This window comes from Populus alba, chromosome 19 (assembly GCF_005239225.2).
Source record: "Populus alba chromosome 19, ASM523922v2, whole genome shotgun sequence".
NCBI lineage: Eukaryota > Viridiplantae > Streptophyta > Magnoliopsida > Malpighiales > Salicaceae > Populus > Populus alba.
This window is the reverse complement of record NC_133302.1, coordinates 20,436,134-20,461,350: the sequence shown is the minus strand read 5'-3', so window position 1 is coordinate 20,461,350 and position 25,217 is coordinate 20,436,134. Positions and strand designations below refer to the sequence as shown.

Here is a 25,217-nt window from a genome sequence, read left to right as displayed (position 1 = left end):
TCTCTTTTCATGTTCTTTCTACTCTACGAGAGAGGAAATAGAGTACGGCCATTGGATTTTTGGCTTCCCTTCTTCTCTGTTCTTGTTTTTGACCAAGAACTTTTCCTTCGTTTTGCTACCCCTGTTGTTTTACATCTTCCTCTGGTAATTTCCTCCTACCAAATAGACTAGGATTCTAAAAAGCGTTGGCTTCTGAATGGAGCAACTGTGAAGTTGTCAAAAGGCCTTGATAAATTCTGTAAGAACACAGCAATTCTTCGTTTCTGTAGAATTCAATTTTTCCCATTTGGTTGGGATCTCTATCCTCCATAGACATGTTAACATAGATGGCAGTTAAAAATGTCTGCAGAGTGTGTATTCTGATCACATGATACAATACGAAGTCCTGAAAATGTCCCTCTTGTGTTGCCATAGCTAACCCTGTGTCTGCATTTCTCTCCACTCGATCTACGCTTATAGCATGATAGTCACTTAACGTGAAAACTACAGGCTCTCGGTTACAGAGATTAATCTTATGAGGTGACGGAGATATTAGGGAAAAAGGGGAGATGTCCTCATGTGTTTCATGTTAAGAAAAAAAAATTCAGAAACAAAATAGTTTACAAGGTCATGCCACTGAGAGAAGTGTATTTAAAATCATGACAGGAGGACTTGATTTTCCAGGCTGGTTCAAGAAGACGTTGAAGTTTTGGTTGCATAATAGAAATGTATTTATTATAGTTATTAAACCCCACTTTTCTTAGTGGGTTGAATTGAAAATCCGTGATGAGAAGCTTTATGCGAGTTAAGTTTTTATTTGAAAAGGTAAAAATATTAATTTGGTAAAATTTTATTCATCAGATTAAATTTATAATAACATAATTGATTTATTTTGATTAATTCTAAAAAAATATTTTTTTATAAAAATAATTAATTAAAATTGATTCAGCAACCCCATAAATTAACCTAGATATTGTTTATTTTTTATAGTTAAACTGCACTTTGAATTTTTTTATACTTTAAATTATTTTTTTAAAAATATTTTTTAATCATTTTAATATGTTAATATTAAAAGTAAATTTAAAAAATAAAAAAAAATATTTTAATATAATTTTTTTAAAAAAAAATAATTACAACGGTAATATTAATCACCGTCTTAATAATTTAATAATAGATTACGTCAACTTTAAGGAGTATAATTCAATTGGTCAGGTTCTAGGTTTGTTTTTTTAGAAATTATCAATTCGAGTCTCATAAATTTCAGGACCACTAGAGACTTACATGGTCGTTAACTTCAAGTCCTATAAAATTAATTGAAATACATACAAACCAATCCAAACTATCATATTAATAATAAAAAAAAAATGAGTCTTTTATTGACTCCATAACTATGATTCCAATGTTCTATTTCACCCAAAAAAATTTGTTTTTTTATTGACTCCATGGACTTTGGGCCTTCAGCCTAAAATAACGAATTGGGCTTTGTATGCTTAAACTGGTGGTTGAAATGACCAAAACGCCATCCAGTCACAAATCAACAAAACCCTTGCTGCTACAAAAAATCTAATCTCAGCCGTTCATCTGAAGAGCCAATAGGGAATAGGGTTTATAATAAGTTCCATTATATCTCTCACACCTCTCCCTCAAACCCTACCGGCTGTCTAGCCTCTCCCTTTCTCCCTCTCCCAGATCAAGCTTCTACAATGGTGACTCTCAAAACCCTAGCTTTCAACTACATTACATGTGTTCTTTAACTTCTTCTTAAAAAGAAGAATTGTTTTTAGATTTCATTTTATTAGTCTTAAAAAGCTTTGGTTACGATAGAAATATCATTTTTTTTTTCTCTGTAAAGCTAAAATTTAAGTAGAGATTAAGGTTTTGTTGAATTTTTAGAAATGGGCTTGTGCTAATATGTATATATATCATTGTAAAGAATCGAATCGTGTGGCTTGTCAATGCCATTAGCTCATCTCTTTGGTTTTTCTCTGTCTCTTATTTTTTCAGGTGGGTACCGATCATAGATTTCATACGGGCCTGGGATCTGATCGAATCCTAAGCTCGATTCGCTGATTAGCCGATTTCAAAGTCAAATTTCAAAACTAATTGTTTTTAGTTTTATTTTTAAAACTAAAACAATACTGTTTTAAAAAAACAAATTAAATATTTAACTAGTATTTGTTATGGATTAAATTTTTTTAATAAAAAAACTAAATATATAGAATTTTTATTAGTTTTTTTAATATAAAAAATTCTAATTATAAATTAAAATGCTTAAATATACATGAAGTTAAATAAATTAATATTTGATCAATAAATAACTAAATAGAATTAAAATATTTGATATACAAAAAAATAAATATGAAAACAGTAAAATAAAGCACAAAAAAAGAAAAAAGTAACAAAATAAAAAATGACTCGTCAGCGACAAATCAATTAATCTTCACTAAAAGGATAGATTTAACCACATGAGGCACACGCACATCGTGAGCACAAATACATCTCATGCAATGACGTGTGAACTACATCTGTCCATAACTTTTAATATTTAAAAATTAGTTAATCATCTTATAATGATCAAATTGCCTTTTATAGTTTTGGAATTTACAAAAAAAACTGATGTCAACAAACAAAAACTATCTCTAGACTAATGATTGATTTTTTCTTGATTTTTAAGAGCAAATATGTTTTTTTTTTACTGTATTTAAAAAACTTAAATACCCTTAATAAAAAACATTAGTTTTTTTTTTATATGAAGATTAAAAAAATCATTTTATTATGCATAAAAAATAATTCAATTAATATCCTAGTAAAACAAATTGCCCTTAACTCATAAGCTTTTGGTTCCATATATGTTTCCGGTGAAATAATTAACGACCAATGCGAAAAGATTAAATTGCCCTTAAACTCATAAGCTTTTGGTTTTTTCTTAAAAGGGGAAAAATGTAACTAAAGTGTCGCAATGAATAGTTTTTTTTAGTCTATATCCATAGTATTCTCTATAGTATTTTTGGTAACATGTTTTATTGCTTCTATTAATTAAAAAAATTATTAAAATTAACTCGTTTGAATCTCATTTAGATTTGATAAAGCTAATCATATCGTGAGTGAATTGATATGTTGATTTGACAAAAAAAAAAAACTCTAACCCAAATTACATTTGGAGTCAAGAAGTCCCCAATTAATCCGTCAAGAGTCCACCAAGTTTAATATACGTGTGAGGGATCAATTTTTTTAATTTGATTCTTTATAGTATTATTTTCTTGCGGTGGCTCTTTTATTCTTGTGGAGTTAGCCATAACCCCTTCAATTCTTTGTAATTTTCTATTTGTTGTCTGAGTTGCTGCGACTCTTCTCAATTCTCACCATCCTTTAGTGCTGGCCTGGCCGAATGGAGACCTGCAATTTTACAAAAGAGTTTATGCATGTCTTGTAACTTGCTTTAAATAAATGTAAAATAGTTGTAGGATGACTTTCTTAATCAAATTAAAAGGATAAATTTTTAATTTAATTTATTTTATTTTTATAGCGTGTCATGTTTTTATGATTTAAAAAATAGGATTGCAGGGGTGAAATCATGTACACCGATGATTTTGCTGGTGCTTTCTTTCATACGATCACATCAAAATGGAGTAATGCAGGAGGTTGGCCAATCACTTGATAGTGAATTGGCTTACTGTTATCAGTCAGTCAATAATGATGGGGTTTTAGACATCTATATGTTAAAAGATGCGACAATGTTGATTGGCAGGAGATTTAGTGATACTTTTGTGCAGAGCAACATCCAACAGTGGCCATTAAAAGTCCTTGAAGTTCCTCGTGACAAGCCCTTGATTGTGGTCAACTACAACGGTGAAGAGAAATAGTTTGCAGCTGAAGAAATATCTTCAATGGTCCTCTTAAAGATGCATCAAATTGCATAGGCTTACCTTGGCAGTGCGATGAAGCTTGCAATACTCATTGCCCCTGCCTGCTTCAATGTCCCTCAACGACAGGCCACAGCTGATGCAGGCAAGATTGCTGGTCTCATGTCATGCATATCATTAATGAGCCCACTGCTGCTGCAATGGCTTATGATCTTGAAAAGAGGGCAATTATTGTTGTTGAGAGGAATGTTTTACTTGGGTGGTGGTACTTTTGATGTCACCCTGCTTACTATTAAAGGGAATATCTCTTAGGTGAAGGCCACTGCTGGAGACTCCCGCCTTGGAGGTGAGGACTTTGATAACAGAATGATGAAGCACTTTGTTCAGGAATTTTGGAAGAGGAATAAGGAGAAGGATAGCAGTGGAAATGCCATGGCCCTCAAGAGGTTGAGTACTGCTTGTGAGAGGATGAAGAGGAGCCTCTCTTCCTCTACTCAGGCTAACATTGAGATGGATTTGAATCTGGTGGACAAGTGTTTGAGGGATGCCAAGATGGACAAAAGCAGCATCAATGATATTGTTCTTATTGGTGGTTCCAATAGGATTCCCATGGTGCAACATTTATTGCAATATTTTTTCATTGGGAAGGATCTCTACAAGAACATCAATCCAGATGAGGCAGTTGCCTACGGTGTTGCTGTCTTGAGTGGTGAAGATAATGAGAAATTAACTAGGTTTGTCGAACATTTTGAATATTATGACCAAGTATGGTAATATATTTTTCAGGGATTATTTAACATCTCCCCTTTCCTACGAAACATACATGTTTCCTTGGTCTTACCACGATGTCTTCACTTTTTCTCTCTGGTTGGCGATCAGCTTGTTTAAGTAGACTATTATTAAAAGTTGGACTCAACAGATCGAACGTGCAACTAGCTAATCACCATTCGCGACTAGATAGTGAACCAATCAGCACAAAAATTCTGGAAATACTCGAGCAGGCACCTACAACTGCAAGATGAATTTACCACATCAATCTTAACAAATTAAGTTTTGGCATCCTACCTGGATTGATTTCGAATATGAAATAGTTCCATTATGTACGGAATATATGGAGAGAGGTTGTACACTTGATAAATAAACGTGTCGAGGCTTGCATAAATAATCGTGGAATCCGCCTACATGCATGGTTTGCTATTAATCAAGGTTTTCCTTGTGTTCATGCACTGCTTAAAAAAGAATTGAGGCTGGATGCGAGGCTCCAACAGTGAATCAAAATTTCTTTCTTCTTGGTGTTTAGAGCTTAGACTTGTCAAATTAGTGAGCCAAGGTTGAATGAGTTCTCAATGTATTGACTACTGAATATTCTGTGTTTCCCTTTTCTTTTCTTCTAAAAGTTATGCTCGTTGATTTTGCATATATTTGGCACTGCGTTTTAGGTGGGTTAGATAATTTTTTAAAAAAAAATTATTTAAAATTATTATTTTTTATTTTGAGATTATTTTAATATGTTGGTATTAAAAATAATTTTTAAAAAATTAAAAAAATATATTATTTTAGTTTATTTAAAAAATATATTTTTTAAAAAAATTATTATGGGATTTCAAAACAGCTGTTTTTGTTGAAAGGTAAGGATGAAGGAAGCTTATTGAAGAAACTAACGGTGTTGCACATAGATAAGATGAGAGAGGGTGGAATAAGGATGTCCGGACGTCAAAAGAAAAGGCATCAATGACGAATCAAGGTGACCGGCTATTGATGGATAGTGTTATTGTGATTGTTTGGCGATATCCACGCAACACTTTATACAGGTTCGAAAGCTATGCACAACAAGTTCTTCCCAATGAAATAATAATAACCATTATAATATAATGTGAAGTCAACAAAGTCCTCAGTACGAGCAAACACTTGGATCCAAGACTTGATGTCCTTCCCTACCAAATAAAAAAAACAAAACAAAAAAACATATAACAGGACATGAAGCATTTTGTACATGGAATATTTTTAGGAATTATTTTAATTAATTTTTTTATTTTTATATTATTTTGATGTGGTAATATCAAAAATAAATTTTAAAAAGTAATAAAAAAATTATTATTTTAATATATTTTCATGTAAAAAAAACTTTAAAAAAATAAAAATTGACAAAATACAAAACATGTTCTCAAACAAGTTCTTCTCAATTAAATCATCATAATCATTATGATATACTATGAAAGCAAAAATGTCATCGGCACACACACACTTGGAGTCAAGATATGGAAGGTGTTTATGAGTGACATGACAGTTACTTTTTTAAAATGTTTTTCAATTAAAATATATCAATATATTATTTTATTTATTTTTAAAAAATTACTTTTTGTATCGACACATTAAAACAAACCGAAAAAACTAAAAAAAATTAATCTAAAAAAAAATATATCAAAATTTATAAGAACACTATTTCTGTCTTAAAGACTAACAGCTCCTAAATGCTCTTTCCTACTACATCACAAATAAAAAGACCTTGAGCCTTTTGTACATAAGAAATTTATGGGAAGTCAGCAATGTGCACCCTCTATAATGTTGTGAGAAAATATTTGGATTTGAATTTTTTTAATTTTTTTATTTTAAATTAATTTTTTGTTTTTTTATATTATTTTGATCTCTGATATCAATTAGCCTGTAATAGTTACCATCTCTGCTGCTTTTATGTTTCTTCTCTCAACTGAATGGGTTGAAAGCTAAATTTCCTTTCAGGTTGCTGAATGAGTTTAAGTTTAAAATTCTCTTAATTCATTATTGTGTTTATTATATTTGTTCTCTATGCTTATGTCCAACCACCTGTTAAAGACAATGCTATGAGATGATCACTTCCTGTTTAAGGTGTTGGGGGTCATGCTGTGGGTTTAGCAAGATAAACATGTTTAGCTTTTGATTCTTAATTGCTAAACATCTATTTTAGGCAGAAGATAACTTCACAATAAGAGAGTAATAGGTTCAACTTATAAGAATAAGATAGTCTCTTTTTAATGTGATATAAAATTCTTTCAAAAATAATCCTTTAAACTTAATTATATACAACATATATAGTTATGGGATTTGACTCCTAGCCAAACCTAGATATATCCAAAATTTTTTTTTATCTCTTTAGATTGTTTTTCTTTTCACTTATGTAATTTTTTTTTCATATGATAAAATGAAAATAAATTGATGAGACTTTTTGTATATTGTACAAAAGTTGGGTGATTATATATATATTTTTTTATTTGAGAATGGGTTGGTTGAATATTTTTCTGCTAATGTTGGATTTTGCTACCTATCAGGACTCAATATTATTGGCCAATGTTGTAAGGCAGGATCCAATAAGGTTAGGCCCTATCTTTGTTATGATCTAATAGCGTTGGGCTTTACTGCTATCAGGACCGCATAGAGTTGGGTTGCTATCAGACCCAAGACATTTAATATATTATCTTTATTCTTTATATTTTTTATATTTCAAAAAAAATATAATTGCTATTGATTTGTTGTTGCGGAGTGTATACCAATATGCTTGTATATATATAAAAAAGAAAAGGCATTGCCAAATTATTTGGATAGATTGTGATTTTGCAAAATCACGGTTATATTAAAATCATAATTTAAAATAGCAGGTTTTTTAAAACAAAATTCCTATTACAATATAATGTGAAACTCAACGAAGTCCTCTGTACGCTCAAACACTTGGATCGAAGACTTGATGCCTTTCCTTACCAAATCACAAAAAAAAAAATAACCTGAAGCTTTTTGTACATATTAAATTCACAGGAGTCAACAATGTGCAACCTATGTACATGAGAAAATATTTTTGATGTTATAATATAAAAATTATTTTAAAAAAATAAAAATAAAAATTATTTTAATAGATTTTTAAATAAAAAATACTTTAAAAAAATAACTATAACTACATTACCAAATTAGTTGTCTAACAAGTTCTTCTCGATCAAATCATCATAATCATTATAATATAACGTTAAAAAAATTAATTATTATTTTTTAAAGTGTTTTTTTATTAAATATACATTAATATAATATCTTTTTTATTTTAAATAATTATTTTTTTACAACAACACATCAAAACACACAAAAAACTAAAAAACTAAAAAAATAAAAATTTATAAAAACATTGTTGATACTATAAAAGACAACCTAACTTTATTGTTTGAAAGACTAGGAGAAATAAAATGTTGAAAGAAAAAATTGAAGAAAAAATCAACTTTAAAATGCATTTTAAGCAAAACAAATAGTAATTAAAAATAATAAGAACACAATTGATATAAATACAAATTAAACATGACACATTTACTTTTTTGAAAGAGGCAACATGAAACTTGAGGCTAGGAGAAAGAGAAAAAGGAGGAAACGAAAAAAAAGCCATGCATATATACCTGACCACTAGAAAAAGGATGTTGTAATGCTTCCAACATCGTCATAAAAAGCAGTGTTTGTCCGCTGATAGATGTTGCATGTGCTGCTCAAAGAGTACGAGCATCTCCCAAACACCAGCATCAAACCACTTTTTATTTTTTAATCATATTTATATTTTTTAAAAAAACTAAAATGCTTCTAATTTACATTGATTGTAACTAAAAAGCTATGATAAAAAATACAAAAAAAAACCCTGAACATTATTTTTAATTTTTTTGCATTGAAGAGCAATATAGTCATTTCACTATACTATCAAAATATTAAAAGAATAAAACACCCATAATCCTAGTTTTAAAAATGTTTAAAAAACTTATTTATCTTCATTTAACATGATAATAATAAACGGATCACATAAAAAAAATATTGTTTTTAATAACTGATTAAATGATTTTATTTTATAAAGAGCAAAATAGTGACGTCATTATTTTAATGCACAATTAGATGTGTCTTTAATGTACAATAAACTACTAAGCTGTTAGTTTTTTTATTTTTTGTTTTTACAGACAAAGCAATGATTTCAGTTTTCATGGGCTTATCATGCATAAGAGATAAAAAGGTGGATTTAGTGTTTCAGCCATAGTTATTAAACCCGGCCCGGGGGTTGACCCGGCCCGGGGGTTGACCCGGCCAAGGGGCCGGGTCTCGGGTTTCATGGGTCAACCCGGGTTGACCCGGATTAACCCGTAATAATTAAAAAAAAAATTAATATTTCATATGAAAAAATTCATGTAAATATAGATTATACATATTATAAATAATGAAGTTTAAAATAATATTTTAAAAAGTTTTTTATCCCACATTAAAAAGATATTATGTTAAGCTTTTAAGTTGAAGTATTTAAATTAAAAAAGTTTTTTATCCTACATTGAAAAAACATAACTTTTTTCATGGGAACATAGAGTATATATATGAAAGGGTTTCAAATCCCACATTGAAAAGATATTATGTTATCCCTTTAAGTTGAAGTATTTAAACCAAAAGGTTTTCTATCCCACATTGGAAAAACATGATTTTTTTCCTTGGGAACATATAGTATATATACTAATGGGTTTCAAATCCCACATTGAAAAAACATAACTTTTTTCATGGGAACATAGAGTATATATATGAAAGGGCTTTCAAATCCCACATTGAAAAAGATACTATGTTATCCCTTTAAGTTGAAGTATTTAAACCAAAAGGTTTTCTATCCCACATTGAAAAAACATGATTTTTTTCTTGGAAACATAGAGTATATATGAAAGGGCTTCAAACCCCATATTGAAAAGATATTATGTTATCATATTAAGTTGAAATATTTAAACCAAAATTTTTTTTATCCCACATTTAAAAAAAAAAAAAAAAACCCGGGTCTCGTCAGGGTTTGCCCGGGTCACCCGGGTCGACCCGCCGGGTCGCCCGGGTTTGGCCGGGCTGTTGCCACAGCCCGTCTTTTATTAAACCCGAACCGGTCCAGCCACCGGGTCGACCGGGTCCCGGGTCGACCGACCGGGTCCCGGGTCGACCGACCGGGTCCCGGGTCGACCCGCCGGGCCGGGCCGGGTTTAATAACTATGGTTTCAGCTCGCTTGTTTCTCGGCTGGTTCAAAAAAAAAAGAAGTCTTTATTGGTGAAATTTCACCGGGTCATCCAGATTTTTGATTGACCCGGTAGGTCAAGCGGGTTTTGTTAAGCTAATTACTAGTTTAATTTTTATTTGATACAGATCCAGCTAAGGGCCACATGTCACCAAACAAATCAAAAAAAAAAAAAGCAAATAACAAACACAACCATTATAATAATATAATGTGAAGGCAAAGAATTCCTCTGGGTGGAAGACTTTATGCCCTTTCCTACCACATCACAAATAAACAGAGAACAAGACATGGAGCCTTCTTGTACATGGGGAATTTCCAGGAAGTCAACAATGTGCACCCTCTGTAATGAGAAAATATTTGGATTTGAAATCAAATCTAAGGTTGATTTGGTCAAAATTAAGGCAGTGTTTTGGATTATATTGGTTAAGTTAATCTAAAAAAATCATCTGAAATTTTAATATTTTATATAAAAAATTTTAAAAAACAATTTATATGAATGGACTATATATATAATAAACATTGAAGTTAAAAAAATTATTTTAAAATATTTTTCTACTTTAAAAAAATTGTAACGCCTATAGTACCTCAACCTTCCTTTTTGTTCTTGCCCCTCCTAATTGATTTAATAGTTTTCATTTCCAATTGAAAATTAGGGTGTTTCAGTTCGCATGTTTTTTTTTTTTTTAGTTTAACGTGGGTGTCCGGATCAGCTTACGCGCACCTCGACTAATCCCACGGGCCCTAGATGGTTTCAGTTCGCATGTTTACTTGGCCGGGAAAGTGGATTTTGAGTTTGTTGAGAAATGCGGTGGAAATTATTTTTTAAAAAGTTTTGATTTATTTTTTTATTTTTTTTTAGATAGTTTTGATGTACTAATATCAAAAATAATTTTTTAAAAATGAAAAGCTTTTTATTTTAATATTTTTTTAAACAAAAAATACTTTGAACCATCATAGCTATAATAATCCCAAACAAATAACAAACACAAATCATAATCAAATCATCACAACCATTATAATGTGAAGGCAAAGAAGAGTGTGTGTGATCCTTCTAGCTCATAGTCTCACCCTCGGCTCAGAATTACCTTTTTATTTTGTTTTTTCTTTTGGATTGAATTATGAAGTGTGGTATTTTTTTAATAGAAAATATATTAAAATAATATTTTTTTTATTTTAAAAACATTTATTTTTAATATTTTCATAACCCAATTTTTGAACAAACAATAAAAATTAAATATAGTTGACAATGAGGTTAAGACAACAAAATTTGAAGTTTGTGAATGTAATTTGAGAGTTAATTGATCAATTTTGAAAGAATTAAAAGTTAAAGATCTAATTAAAGGTCAAATTAAACAATTCAAAAATTAAGGACTGTTTTGTAAATAGTGTTATAATTTAGGGATTTAATTGAAATTAATCAAAAGGGAAAAATTAAAAGAATTAATTAAGGACCGAATTGAATAATCCAGGAATTAAGGACTGTTTTGTAAACAGTGTACCAATTTAGGGATTTAACTGAAATTAATCCAAAAGGGGCAAAATTAACAGAAATGTTTAATTGCTTAGGGGTCCAATTGCCAAATTTCCAAAGTTCAGGGATCAAAATGACAATATCCATTGCTGCTTGAAACGTTGTCATTGCTGGTGGAATCCATTGCTGCCGAAACGTCGCCGTTGCTGGTGGAACAGCCGTGTTCGTCTTCTCCATCCCGATTCCATAGTCTGAACTACTCTGAAGATCTGCAACGAAGTCATCGTGGACCACGTCTCTCGCCCACGATCTCGTCGGGGAAGGTAACAGTCTTGCAAAGACAGGACTGGTTAAGGGAAGTGGCTAGGAAGTCTATAAAAGGGAGAAGAAAACCCAGACCAGCAAGGCAGACATCAACCCAGAAAAACAGAGCTAAGAACAAGAAACAGAGCCGAAAAAAACAACCCAAAAACAGAGCTACTCGCAGCACCAGACAGAGCATAAAAACCCAGAAAAAAATACTGAGAAGGAAATAATAACACGCAGAGAGAAGGAGAGAACAAGAGGGCAGCACACACACACAGTGACGAGAATTATCTTTGAAACCGTTTTCGTCCCTGCGAACAAAGGAAAGACCAGTATTCATTCAAAGAACATCACAGCAAACCGGCATCGTCTTCGAAGTCTAAAAAGCTACTGAGAAAGCAAGAAGGAAGACACAATTCAAGTAATCACAAAAGGAAGACAAGGAGAAGTAGTAGGCGAGAATCATCATCGGCGCTGCGAACATCCTCAGTCTCTAGAAGCAGGTATGAATTCATCCCCTTTGTATCTCCATTTCAAAATATAAATTGTTAGTGTTTCAAGAACACGGTGTGAAGGTAATTTAATTACCTTCACCAGTGTTCACGCACGCGTGACCAATTCACGCGTGCTTTTAGCTTTTGCCCAGCCGATTCACTGGCTTGGGCCAGTGACCGGGCTGGGCTGGGCTGGGCTTAGCCGAGCCTATATGGACTGAGTTGGGCTCAGCCCAAAAAATAATATGCTGGGCTGGGTCCAGCTCAGCCTAGCCCAAAAAAATTAAAAAACAAAAAAAACAAAAAAAAATAAAAATAATATGTATGCATGAATATAAATAATGTAAATTTATTGGTTTACTTACTGACGTTAGAGTCAGAAATAAAAATACTGGCTTAAATTTATATTATTTTTATTCGTTGTATTTTATTTTATTTAGCTAGAAAAATAAAAAATATTTGCATTCGTAAAAATAAATTTATTATTATTTATTTATTAACTGGTGCTAGAGTCGGGAATAAAAAAAAATATTGATCTAATTTATGTTATAGCTACGTAATATTTACCAACATCAGAGTTGGAAATATTCGTAGTTGAATATTTACTGACACCAGAGTCGGGAATATTATAAACAAATTTTCATAGCATAAACTAATAAATATTTAGTAATGCAGCCTGTCTCAGGCAGGACGTTTAAGGGGTGATAATATTTTTCCTTTTACAATAACCAGTACCGAAACATAGAATCTCTGTTGACCAGTTAAGGTTTTTTAATGACCATAATACTAGGTGGCGAAACAAGACCTTTTTTCTAAAAGAACAAGATGCCAGATATTTGTTCTTTTATCAATCTAGATAATTTTTTAAGGTCGCCGCGATATCCGGGTGTGACAAATATTAATATATCAAAATAATCTAAAAATATTAAAAAATATTAATTTAAAATAAAAATAATAAAAAAATTTAAAACACAAAAACAAATAAAAAAATAAACATATAACAATAACTGAAGCCTTATTTTACACGGGAAATTTCCAGGAAGTCAACATCTCTGTACATGTGAAAATACTTGGATTTGAAACGACCATTATTACAATTATACATATGCCTAAGCCAGCGTCTTAAAGACTTAAACACGTAAAGTCTAAGCTATTGATTCAAAATCAGCCTCATCTTTTTTCCTTCAGTTACTTCCCTTCTCTCCCTACATATTTACCCCTACCGATTTGTTTTTATATTTTAAAAATATTTTTTAAAAATTTTAAAAACTCTTTTTATTTTTTTATTAATTTTAAATTAATATATTTTTAATGTTTTCAAATTATTTTGATATGCTGATATTAAAATAATTTTTTAAAAATAAAAAAATATCATTAATATATATTTTAATATGAAAAATTATTTAAAAAGTAACTGTAATCCAGTAAGACTGCCAAACAAAATGTTTTCTTCAACTGTTTCTCCTCAAAACAATGGCAATGTTTTTCTTGTTTCTCCCTACATTCCTTCAAACTCAGTAGGCTTACAAAATTGCAATAAAAAATTCCAACAATCACATTAAATCCGTTTTTTGCCCAACTCTTGCTTGAGGGAAGATATTGAAAGCACTTTTTGTACAGCACTTTTAACTTTAAGGAAAAGCCAAAAAGATTTTGTTTATTTTCTCCTGAGCTCAAGAAGATAATTGTACAGGATCCAGGTGTTAATGGTGCAATTTAGTGCTCTTCGATCTTTTGTATTCATGTGTTCTTACTCTCATGATCCATGCAGTCAAAGCGTCTCCCAATGGTAAACCAGGTTCGCAGAGGACCCTTCTCTCAAGGTTCGTGGATTGGGGAGATGCAGCATGCTTTGCTTCAGATAAATCTGTAATAATAATTGAAATTCTGGACCCAAGAACTAAAAATTTATTATCAATGTCGAAGATCAGTGATTATGCTTTATCAAATGAGCTTGTCAGCATGGCATTGGCCATGGTTGCAGAAGATCAACAAATAAATGATGTATTAGAAGAGCTCTTTGCAGATGAGGTATTCTTCTGTCTCACTTCTGTTAAATTCTGAGATCTTATTGCACTCTACGGAAAACCAAATTTTGAAGGGCAAAGTAGGCTTACAAAATTGCAATAGAAAATTCCAACAAGTGCATGCAATTTTTTCTTTTCTCATAGTTTGCTTGTCAGTACCTTATCTATATGTTTAATTTGAAAGAACATATGTGAAAGGTTAAAAAATAAACAAATGAGGTACTTACTATAGCTTTCCTCAATTCAGCAGAAACTTGGAAAGTTCTCAGTAGGAGGTAGTTTGACAAGCACTATCATGCGATGTTTTTTTCAGGATTGCTCTAGTTTTTTGCCCAACTCTTGAGGGAAGATATTGAAAGCACTTTTAACAATCACGTTAAATCCTCTCTCTCTCTCTCTCACACACACACACACACACAAAAAGCCATCTGCATAGAGCCCATGAAACTTTGCTAGCTAATGCTGAAAAGGATGAAATCTTAAACACATCAGGTGATCATTACCTTCGTTCTCTGGTGCATTTAGTTGGTCACTCCTTTAAATCATATATTATAATGACTTTGATGCCCTGCTTCTTATATTGAGAAAGTAGCATATCGTGAGCCCTGCATCCAAATAATCATTATGGTTGTGATAAATTAAGCTAGTTAATATGTTGGACCACAACAGCAAAGGGTTTGCTAGCATGTTCTCTCTTTACTGCTTAGAACAACCCTCGAGCATTGATCAATGATTCCTTTGTTGTGTTAGTGAAATTGTTGCTATTGATGATGTTGGAATTTAAGATCCTTTAATCAGTTGAACTCATCATTCACAAACATTTTGCCTTCATCAGGGAAATGAGCTACAAATAAGGCAAGCAGATCTTTACCTCAGTGAAGGCGAGGAATTGAGTTTCTATGAAGTACTATTACGCGCCCGACAGAGAAGAGAGATAGTCATTGGTTACCGTGCAGCTAATGCTGAAAAGGCTGTTATCAATCCACCTGCCAAAAGTGAGAGACGTTGTTGGTCACTGAAAGATGTCTTCGTGGTAATTGCAGAGAAGGAATGAGGATGAGGTTCTTCTTCATCCCCCGAACATGATATTCTTTGAAAAAAATTCGATGGACACCGAAGAAAACAACAATAGGAAGTGTTCATTAGTTTCTGCCAGTCTGAAAAAAGAAATAAATAAATACTACAGATGTACAGTCACATCTAGTATATTTTTTCTTGATTTGCACGAAAACGAACAATTGCAAAAGGGATAATTTTTTTTTTATAAAAAAAACAGAGGGATCAATTAGGCCCAATGTGGTAAAAACGCATAGTTTTGACAAGAAAGAAGTACAAAAGCCCATATCCGCATCCAATCCTCCTTATCCATATAAAAACCCATATCCACAAACACCCTGTCCCTCCCTCCCTCCCTCTGCAATTCACTCTCACATTTTTCACTTCATGAAGATCAGCCCAAGAAAATGGCGGTGAAGATTCGTTTGGCTAGGCTGGGATGCAAAAACAGGGCATTTTACAGAATTGTTGCTGCTGATAGCCATACTCCAAGAGATGGCAAACACCTTCGAGTTGTTGGTTTCTACGACACCTTAGCAGGTTCCCTCTTCTTCTTCTTACCTTTCTCTTATTATTTTCACATGCTCAGTTCACATGGAGATTTTTTTTTTTTCTAATTTCAAAGGCCTGAACTTTGAAGGCTTATAGGGTGTTTTCAAGTTCGCATTGCATGTGTAAATAACTTTGTTATTAAAGACTTAAACTTCGTTGGGGAAATGCATTTGCAAAATGGGATGCATTTGTAATTTTATTTTCTTATACATATAGTTTAATATTAAACTTGATAGATTGTTCATAGATATTTTGGGTTTAGGCCAGCATTATTGAGAGGACTAATACTATTGCCTATCTATCATCAGGTAAAATAATTATATTTAGTCTAATCCGGTAACCAACTTCCTTTCGATTATGTCGTCATGCTGACTGAATCCAATCTATAAACCTGAAACGAAACAAAGTACGCTCCCTTTCCTCACTAATAATGCTTAATTTTTAGCTTTGATGTTAGGGGTATTTGCTTAATTATTTTTACATTTTTGTTTCTCTGGGATTAAGCTTGATTAAACTTGTTCAAATAAGGTCATTATTAAAGTTATTCCTCCACCGCTATATTACCCATTTTATTCCCTCGTTTGTTTCCGATGTGGGATTCTTGTTAATGCTTCGTTCCAGGGTATATTTGTCTAGAAGAAGAAAGTTGGCGCGCCTCGTGCTTCTCAAAGTCCTGATAAAATCCAGAGGAGAGTGCCGTGAAAGTACTATCCACCCCCTCATCTGCGGCGTTGTTATTGCGGTGGTATTTGTTAATTTTATAGGGACACCAACTAGGAGGCTTCTTTGGAGTGTAATAGTCAAGAGTTTCAAGCTAAATATTATAGCTTCGGACTATAATGTTTTGCTGTTGCCTCTTAGTTTTTTTAAAAGCTTGAAAGCTAAATATTTTTTATTTGTTTTTAAGGATAATTAAATTATTATGTTAAAAAAAATAAACAAACTAATTTATCCTCGATCAACTAATAATATCCAATAAATCCTGCACAAAAGACCTTATTCCCCTTCATGGTAAGTTATTTGAATTTTTTTTACAAGAATAAAATCATCATTATATTATTTCAATCTATAATGTAATGAATCTTGAACATAGTATTTCACTTATGCCTTTCACATGATTTAATAGGTTCTTCCTTTATAGAAACGACAAGATAAATAAGAAAAAAAATACAAAGAACATGACAGGTTGAAGAGGATAAATATTTTTTGAGATTATCATTTCCTGTTGTACAGCTTAATATTGCTCAGTCTAGTATGATAGGCTGCGCATCTTTTTCCTATTCTGAGCTCACTTTCCATGTCCCATGTAATGCAGATTAACCGTTAAAAGGACTGCATACATTTCAAATGTGTGAGAATCTGGAATATCTGCTGATTGTTGTTCCTGCATGTCCTTGTACTTGAGAAAATATTTATTGCTGATTGTTGTGTCGTTAGCAATTAGATGATGTTGTTACACTTTCAGCTCTGTCATAAAAAGAGTGTTTGCCTATTGAGAGATCTTACATGCGTTGCTCATAAAACATGTACGTCATCTAGCACGCATATCAATCCTATTGATATAAGAACAATTAAAAGACTGAAACACCCATTATAAGAACAATGTAGTTATTTCACTATACTATTAAAACATTAAAAGACTGAAACACCCATCAATCCTAGTTTTAAAAATTTTAATTAGAAGACATAGCAAGTTGTCTAAACCCTTTTCATGGACAAAGCAATGATCTTAAATGATAAAATAGCATTTTGAAGCATGTAAAGAAGAGACAAAACAATTGCTCTAAGAGTTCAATTGTTTCAAGCCTAACAAAGTAGCTTAGTCTTAATAGGAATGTATCCTATATAATTATTAAATCAAATCCAGGAGTTGACCTTGTAGGTCAAACGGGTTTGCTGGGCTAATTGCTGGTCTGGTTTTTAACCGATGCAGATAAAAAAAAAAAAGAAAAAAAAAAAAACAAATAACAAACACTTGATCGTTGCGTGTAGATCATTGCTACCAAATCACAAATAAACAAAGAACAAGACTTGTACATAGGAAATTTCAGGGAAGTCAACACCGCTGTACATGAGAAAATATTTGGAAAAAGGAAACACGTAATTTAAAGGAAGAGTTGAGATGAAGTCGTCGTCCCCATCAATATGGCTTATAATTATTTCTTCTTTTTACATGATTCCTTCCAGCTCATTACACACAATCTATCATCGGCAGATGACTTAAGGAAGACTCGATGCCCTTCCTACCAAATCACAAAAAGAAAAAACAAATAACAAGACATTAAGCCTTTTTATACACAGGAAATTACCAAGTAGATGTGCACCCTCTGCAACGTCCAAGAAAAGATTTGATTTTTTTATTTTAAATTATTTTTATATCATTTCAATGGACTGAATAAAAAATAAAATTTAAAAAATAAAAAAATATTATTTTAATGCATTTTCAAGTGAAAATTATTTTGAAAAATAATTATTATAATATAATGTAAAGGTAAAAAAATCTTTGGCATGTGCAAACACATGGTTCGAAATTATAAAAGTATTTGCAAGTGTGGTAATATAATGTTAATGCAAAAAAAATCTTCCGCATGTACAAACACTTGGATTGAAGATATAGAAGGTGTTTGTGAATATAGTAATAATTGATTTTTAAAATATTTTTTGCATGAAAATACATCAAGATAATATATATATTTTTTTACTTTTAAAAAATTATTTTTGACACAAACACATCAAAACTAACCAAAAAAACTAAAAAAAAAATCTAAAATAAAATTTAAAATAATTTCAAAATTTATTAAAACATTGTTTACACAGCAAAGACAAACAAAAGCCTAAATGTCTTTTCCTACGGCATCACAAATTAACAAGACTTGAAGCCTTTTGTGCATGGAAAATTTCCAGGAAGCTAACAATGTGCACCTTCTGTAATGCCCTGAGAAAATACTTGAATTTGAATTTTATTTATTTTCTGTTTATTTTAAATTATTTTTTTTTATGTTTTAATTATATTATTTTGACTTTCTGATATTAAAAATAAATTTTAAAAAATAAAAAAATATATTGTTTTGATATATTTTTATTAATTGTTTTTTTGAAAAACAACCACTAGTACAATATCAAATAGACTCTCTAACAAGTTATTTTCAATTAAATCATCGTAACTATTATAATATAATATAAAGGCAAAAGCGTCCTCCGCAAGGCAAATACTTGGACCGAAGATATAGAAGGTATTTACGAGTATGGTAACAATTGTTTTTTAAAGTGTTTTTTATTTAAAAATACATTAAAATAATATATTTTTTATTTTTAAAGAATTATTTTTAACACAAACATATTAAAACAAACCGAAAAAAACTAAAAACAAATTAATCTAAAATAAAAAATTAAAAAAAATAAAAATTTATAAGAACATTGTTTATAGGCAAAGATAATATCGCCTTTCCTTCCATGTGCATGGCAGCTCCATTGGGCTGCTACGGGAAATTAAAATTAAAATGTATTAAAATATTATTTTTATTTTTTAAAAAATTATTTTTAATTTTAATATATCAAAACAATTTAAAATATATAAAAATATTAATTTTTATTTAAAAAACAGTACATTTCTAAAAAGTGTTCTGACACATTTTGACTAAAAAAAGATGGCAAACACCTTCAAGCTGTTGGTTTCTACGACCCCTTAGCAGGTTCCCTTTTCTTCTTCTCACCCTACTCTTATTATTTTCATATGCTCAGTTCTCATGAAGAATTTTTTTTTTTTTTCTAATTTTAAAAACCTGGACTTTGAAGGCTTATTGGGTTTATTTTTAGGTTCTCATATCATCAATGCATGGTATGTGTAGATAACTTTGTTACTCAAGACTTGTGGGATAATGCATTTTTAATTTTATTTTCTGATGTACATGTAGTTTAATATGACCATTGATAGCACTGATTATTCATGGGTCATTCTGTCATCTCAAAAATATGTTCATAGTTTTTAGTTTTAGTAGTTTTGTGGGTTAATTTTCATCTATTTTAATTTAAATCTAGTCCAAACTAAGGTCACTGGATAAGGTTTTAAGAAAGAGTATTTTTTTCCTCTTTCGTTTTTCCGCATAAGGTTGGATGGAGGCAAAAAATGAGATGCAAGCTCACATCATGAAAATGGGTCAAAATTCAAAAACATTCTATCAAGTTGCCAAATTGCCAAAGCATGTGCCAATCCTCTTCTTTATGCTCGGGCAATAATAGTCATATTGGTGGGGACGACGACTGGACCTTAAGTCTTCCTTGAAAAGACAAACAATTATATATGTAAAGGAAAAGGGAAAAAGCATCTAAAAAGGAAAAGGTATCTGCTGATAAAAAAAGGAAAAGGCATCTGCATCTGCCGACACCGACGCCGACGCCGACACTGTCTAGAAAGTGGTGAAACTGTATTTTTAAAATTTTAAATTTTTTTAATTAAAAATTAATAGTTTTTTATATGTTTTGAATTATTTTGATATGTTAATCTAATTTTAAAATAAAAAATATAATTTTAAAATAAAAAACACTTCAAGAGAAATTACAACTATATTTTCGAACAGATACTTAGTTTAAGTCATCGTCCCCTTCAATATAGCAATTACTGCAGGAGCATGAAGAAGAGGATTGGCCCATCCCCGGTCCCTTCCTCTCTCCTTCCAGACACTTCTTCTTCTTCTTCACACTGAGAATTATTGCCCGTCATTCTTTTGTCTTGTCTTGATAATTAACGAGACATGAATCCTTTTGTACATGGGAAATTCCCAGGAAGTCAACAATGTGGGACATAAGTGTTTGTATAATAATAAAAAAAATTGAAGAGAAAATAACAAAACATCCTAAAGCTGCTAATACGCTAAGGGAACAGTTAATCCATTTGAAATATTAAAAAAAATTATCAATCACAGTTGCGATATGATGATACACGAGAATATATGTTTCTTCTAATTACAGTAATAATTGTTTTTTAAAAAATATATATATAAAGATAATGTTTTTTTGTTTTTTGTTAATATTTTTTATATTACCACATTAAATTTTTTTTAAAATTTTCAAATAATTTTTTTAAAAAATTTATAAAAACACTGTCAATACAAAAAAGAGAAACACCAACTAAATGCCCTTTCCTCCAAATCACTTTGTACACTTAATAATATTATGAAAATATATCATTTAAATATTTTTTAAAGGTTTCTCTGATCTTATTTGATGACAAAGTAAAAATAAAATGAGTACAAGTTAACCTCATTTAAAAATAAATAAAATAAAAATTTAAAATTTAATTACCAACAAATCAAACATTGAATGACATATTAAATAAAAAATAGTGTTAAAAACAACCTAACTCGAGCCAGCATGTTAAATTCATGCTTCTGTCATGAGACTAGGATAACTATGTATAGAAAAAATTGAATAAAACAAAGGAGGTTAACTCTCAAGCAAACTAAATGATAAAAAAAAAATTAATTAAAATTTTTTTAAAAAAAAATTAAATCAATCCAGGTTAATTTGACTAACTCGTGACCATAAGTTATGAAATCAGGATAATCCTATAAAAAAAAAATACGAAGATCATGGCCCAATAACCTAATAATATCAAATGATAAGAGTGAAAAAACTTCAATTTAAAAAAAAAATCTAAAAAAAAGATCAAAGTTAAATATGACTAATATTCTAAACACGTGACCTAAATAATGAAACCGGTATTACCCCATAAAAGGTAACTACGAAAAAAAATCACAAAGTAATATTCTTAATCATTCAAGATTAAAAAAAACAAAACAAATAGCAATCAAAAGATTGAAGAAAAAATTTGAAATAAAAATAAAAATAATAAGGGACTAAATTAAAAATTAAAATAAATCAAGAAAATAAAAAAAAAAATAGCAATCAAAAGAATGAGTACCAAATTGGATAAGAAAATTAAATTAAGCAAAATGTAAATGAATGAAATTGAAAAAAAAAATTAAAATAATGAGTACCAAATTGAATACAAAAATCAAATAAAATAAAATGTTAAGGGATGAAATAAAAAAATAACTTTAAGAAGCATTAAAAGCAAAGCAAATAGTAATTAAAAGAATGATAACATAATTGATACAAATACAAACTTAACATGGCACATTGAATTTTTTTTGAAAGAGCTTATATGAAACCCGAGGCTAGGAGAGATAAAAGAGAGAAGAAAAAAAAAATTGGAGCCAAACCATTAGGTATAGGGAAAAAATAAATTTTAGTTACAATTTTTTTGGGTTTTGGCCAACATTATTGATAGGATTAATAGTATTGCCTATATATCTATATATCATCAAGTAAAATAACAGTATTTAGTCCATTCCGGTAACCAAAGCTTCACTCCTTCCTTTTGATTATGTCGTAATGCTGACTGAATCCAGTTCATAAACCCAGAAACGAAACAAAGTTCGTTCCCTTTTGTCACTGAAGCACTAATCATGCTTAATTTTTAGCTTTGCTGTTAGGGGAAGATATATATATATATATATATATATATATATATATATTATATATATATATATATATATATATATGTTGATTAGTGAGCTTAGCTTTTGCAGTGGCTTGATTATTAGAAGTTGCTTGATTATTTTGACATTTTTGCTTTTCTTTTTTGGTAGCCAAGGGCGATGCTAGAAGATTGGGTCTTAATGTTGACCTTGTGAAGTAAGTTTTTTTCTTATTCTTATTACACACCGTTTGTTTCCAAGAAATTGATTTTTTTTTTGTTAAAATTTAATATGGTTTGTATATTTTGGATTGTTTTGATGTGCTGATGTCAAAAATAATTTTTTTTTTAAAATAAAAAAAATATATTATTGATATGCATTTTGGTACGAAAAATTATTTGAAAAACAACCGATATCACACTGACAACCATACTCACGTTCAATTTATGTTGTATTACTTCTATAAGTTATATGCTTTCACTCCTTGTTTTTGTTGTGTTTGTGTTTCTGGTATTTGGGGTAATAAAAATTTATCCTAGTATTTAAGTTTAACCTGGAGATTGGAGTTTAAGGTATGGTGGGTAATGCTGGAGGTTTAGCAAGATAAACATGTTTAGCTTTTGATTCTTAATTGCTAAACATCTATTTTAGGCAGGAGATCAAATGCTAATGCATACACTTTAATCTTTTTTTTATTTAGATATACCTTCTTCTTTTTTTACTACTCAGATCAAGAAATTTATTGAATTTTCCATTTTCAAATATGGTTTTTTTTATTATTAAAAGTACCCTAAAAATAAGATTATTTTTTATAGATGAAAATTTTAAATTAAAATTAATATATGCCTGTGAAAAAACTAAAATAAATTATTTTAAGAAAAACTAGTTTTGTTCATCGTAAGTAATCTATATAAAGACTGAAAATGATTTTATAATTAATTTAAACCAATAAATAAATTATTGATACAATTAAAATATTTATTATTTTAATGAGATTACATAATATTGTATGATTACAATATAAATAGAAAAATATTGATATCGTGACAAAAAGACCATATTAAAAATATTATGAACTTAGTTAATTCAAAAAATTATTTGATTAAAATGATAAATAAAAAAAACATTCTTAACCAATATGCTTATAATGTGCTATAAGTTGCAAGCATCTCATTTAGCATCCAACTAGATAAATGGCTCGTGCTAAGTTATGAGCCGAGTCAAATTATTTTTAAGATAAAAAAAAACGCAAACAATAATAGTATTTAAAAAAAAAACAAAATGATTTGCGACTTGAATTATAGATTTGAATGCTTTCAATAATCTCAATTAATTTAATAATATGATTAAAAAAACTAACAATATATAAAAAAAAGTCACCGAAGACTAATAAAAAAAGAAAATTTGCTAATATTATAAAAATATACCCTCTATGTATTCTTGAAAAGTGTCAACGATTTTATTTGATAACAAAGTAAAATTGAAAGAGAATGAGATAACCTCATTAAAAAATAAAAATAAAGTTCAATTATCAGAAAATCAAACATTAAAGGACAAACTAAAACAAAATAATTTTAAAAAAGAATAAAAAATCCTAACTCGAGTTAGTATGCTAAATTCATGACTTAGTTATGAGACAGAGATAACTTCATATAGAACAAATTGAAAAAAAAAATGGAAACCAACTCTCAAACGAACTAAATGATGAAAGACAAAACTAAAAAAAAAAAAAAACCAAGTCAATTCGGGTTAACTTGATTAACTCGTGATTTGAAATATGAGATTGGAATAACCTCACAGAAAGAAAAGCGAAACAAATCATGAATTTCAAGGTCCAATAACCTAATGTCGAACAATGAAATTAAAAAAAATTAATTTATAAAAAAAAAACCTAAAAAAAGATCAAGGTTAAATCAGGTTAATATTTAAAAACCCGTGACGTAGGTCATGAGACCAAGATTATCCCATAGAAAACAAACACGAAAAAGTGACAAAGCAAAATTCATAATCATTCAAGATTAAAAAACAAAAGCAATTAAAAGAATGAGAACCAAATTTTGTATAAAAATAAAATAAAATAAAATAATGAGGGACTAAATTGAGAAATAAAATAAATCAAGAAAATAAAAAAAATAGCAATCAAATGAATGAGTAGCAAATTGCATAAAAAATAAAATGAAATAAAATTACAATGGATGAAATAAAAAAAATATATCAAGAAAAATGATAAAAAAACAAAAAAAAAATAGCAATTAAAAGAACGAAAACCAAATTGGATAAAAAACTAAATAAAATAAAATGTCAAAAGATGAAATTGAAAAAAATCAACTTTAAAAAAGCATTAAAAACAAAACAAGTAATAATTAAAATAATGAGAACAAAATGAATACAAATACAAATTGAACATAACACATTTAATTTTTAAAAGAGATGACATAAAACTCGAGGCTAGGAGAGAGAAAAGAGGGAGGAAAAGAAAAAAAGTGTTTTGTAGCCCAATCACTACGCTACTACACACAGATCTCTAACCACTAAAAAGAAGATGTTGTGATGCTTCCAATGTTGTCACAAAATGTAGTGTTTGTTCACTGAGAGATATTGCACGCGCTGTTCAAAAAGTATGGACGCTTCCCAAACGCACACCTTAACCATTTTTTATTTTTTAAATCATATTTATAACTACATTGCCCCTAATTTACATTGATTATAACTAAAAAGCTATGGTGAAGATACAAAAAAAAAAAAACCCCTAAATATCAATTTTAATTTTTTTTGCTTTTAAGAACAATATAGTAATTTCATTGTACTATCAAAACATTAAAAGACTGAAATACCCATGAATCCTAGTTTTAAAAATTTTAAAAGACACTCGATAGCACAGATTGTAAGGCATGTACAAGGTATTTCGTTGGCTCTTAAAGTTTTGGGTTCCTCTCTTTATGATAAAAACATCGAAGAATGGCGCAG

The 25,217-nt window shown here is 29.9% G+C and overlaps 1 protein-coding gene and 1 pseudogene across 1 annotated transcript in view; both read left to right on the top strand.

The window, feature by feature from the left end:
• Positions 1-1,541: 1,541 nt before the first annotated feature.
• LOC118030114 (large ribosomal subunit protein uL18) overlaps positions 1,542-25,217 on the top strand; it is a 91,645-nt gene continuing 67,969 nt past the window's right edge. Inside the window, exon 1 of the mRNA XM_035034111.2 lies at positions 1,542-1,685. Within this exon, the coding sequence (XP_034890002.1) occupies positions 1,683-1,685 (3 nt within the window). The 5' untranslated portion in view covers positions 1,542-1,682. The remainder of the gene's footprint in view (positions 1,686-25,217) is intronic.
• LOC118030116 (ion channel CASTOR-like) lies at positions 13,902-15,380 on the top strand (annotated as a pseudogene).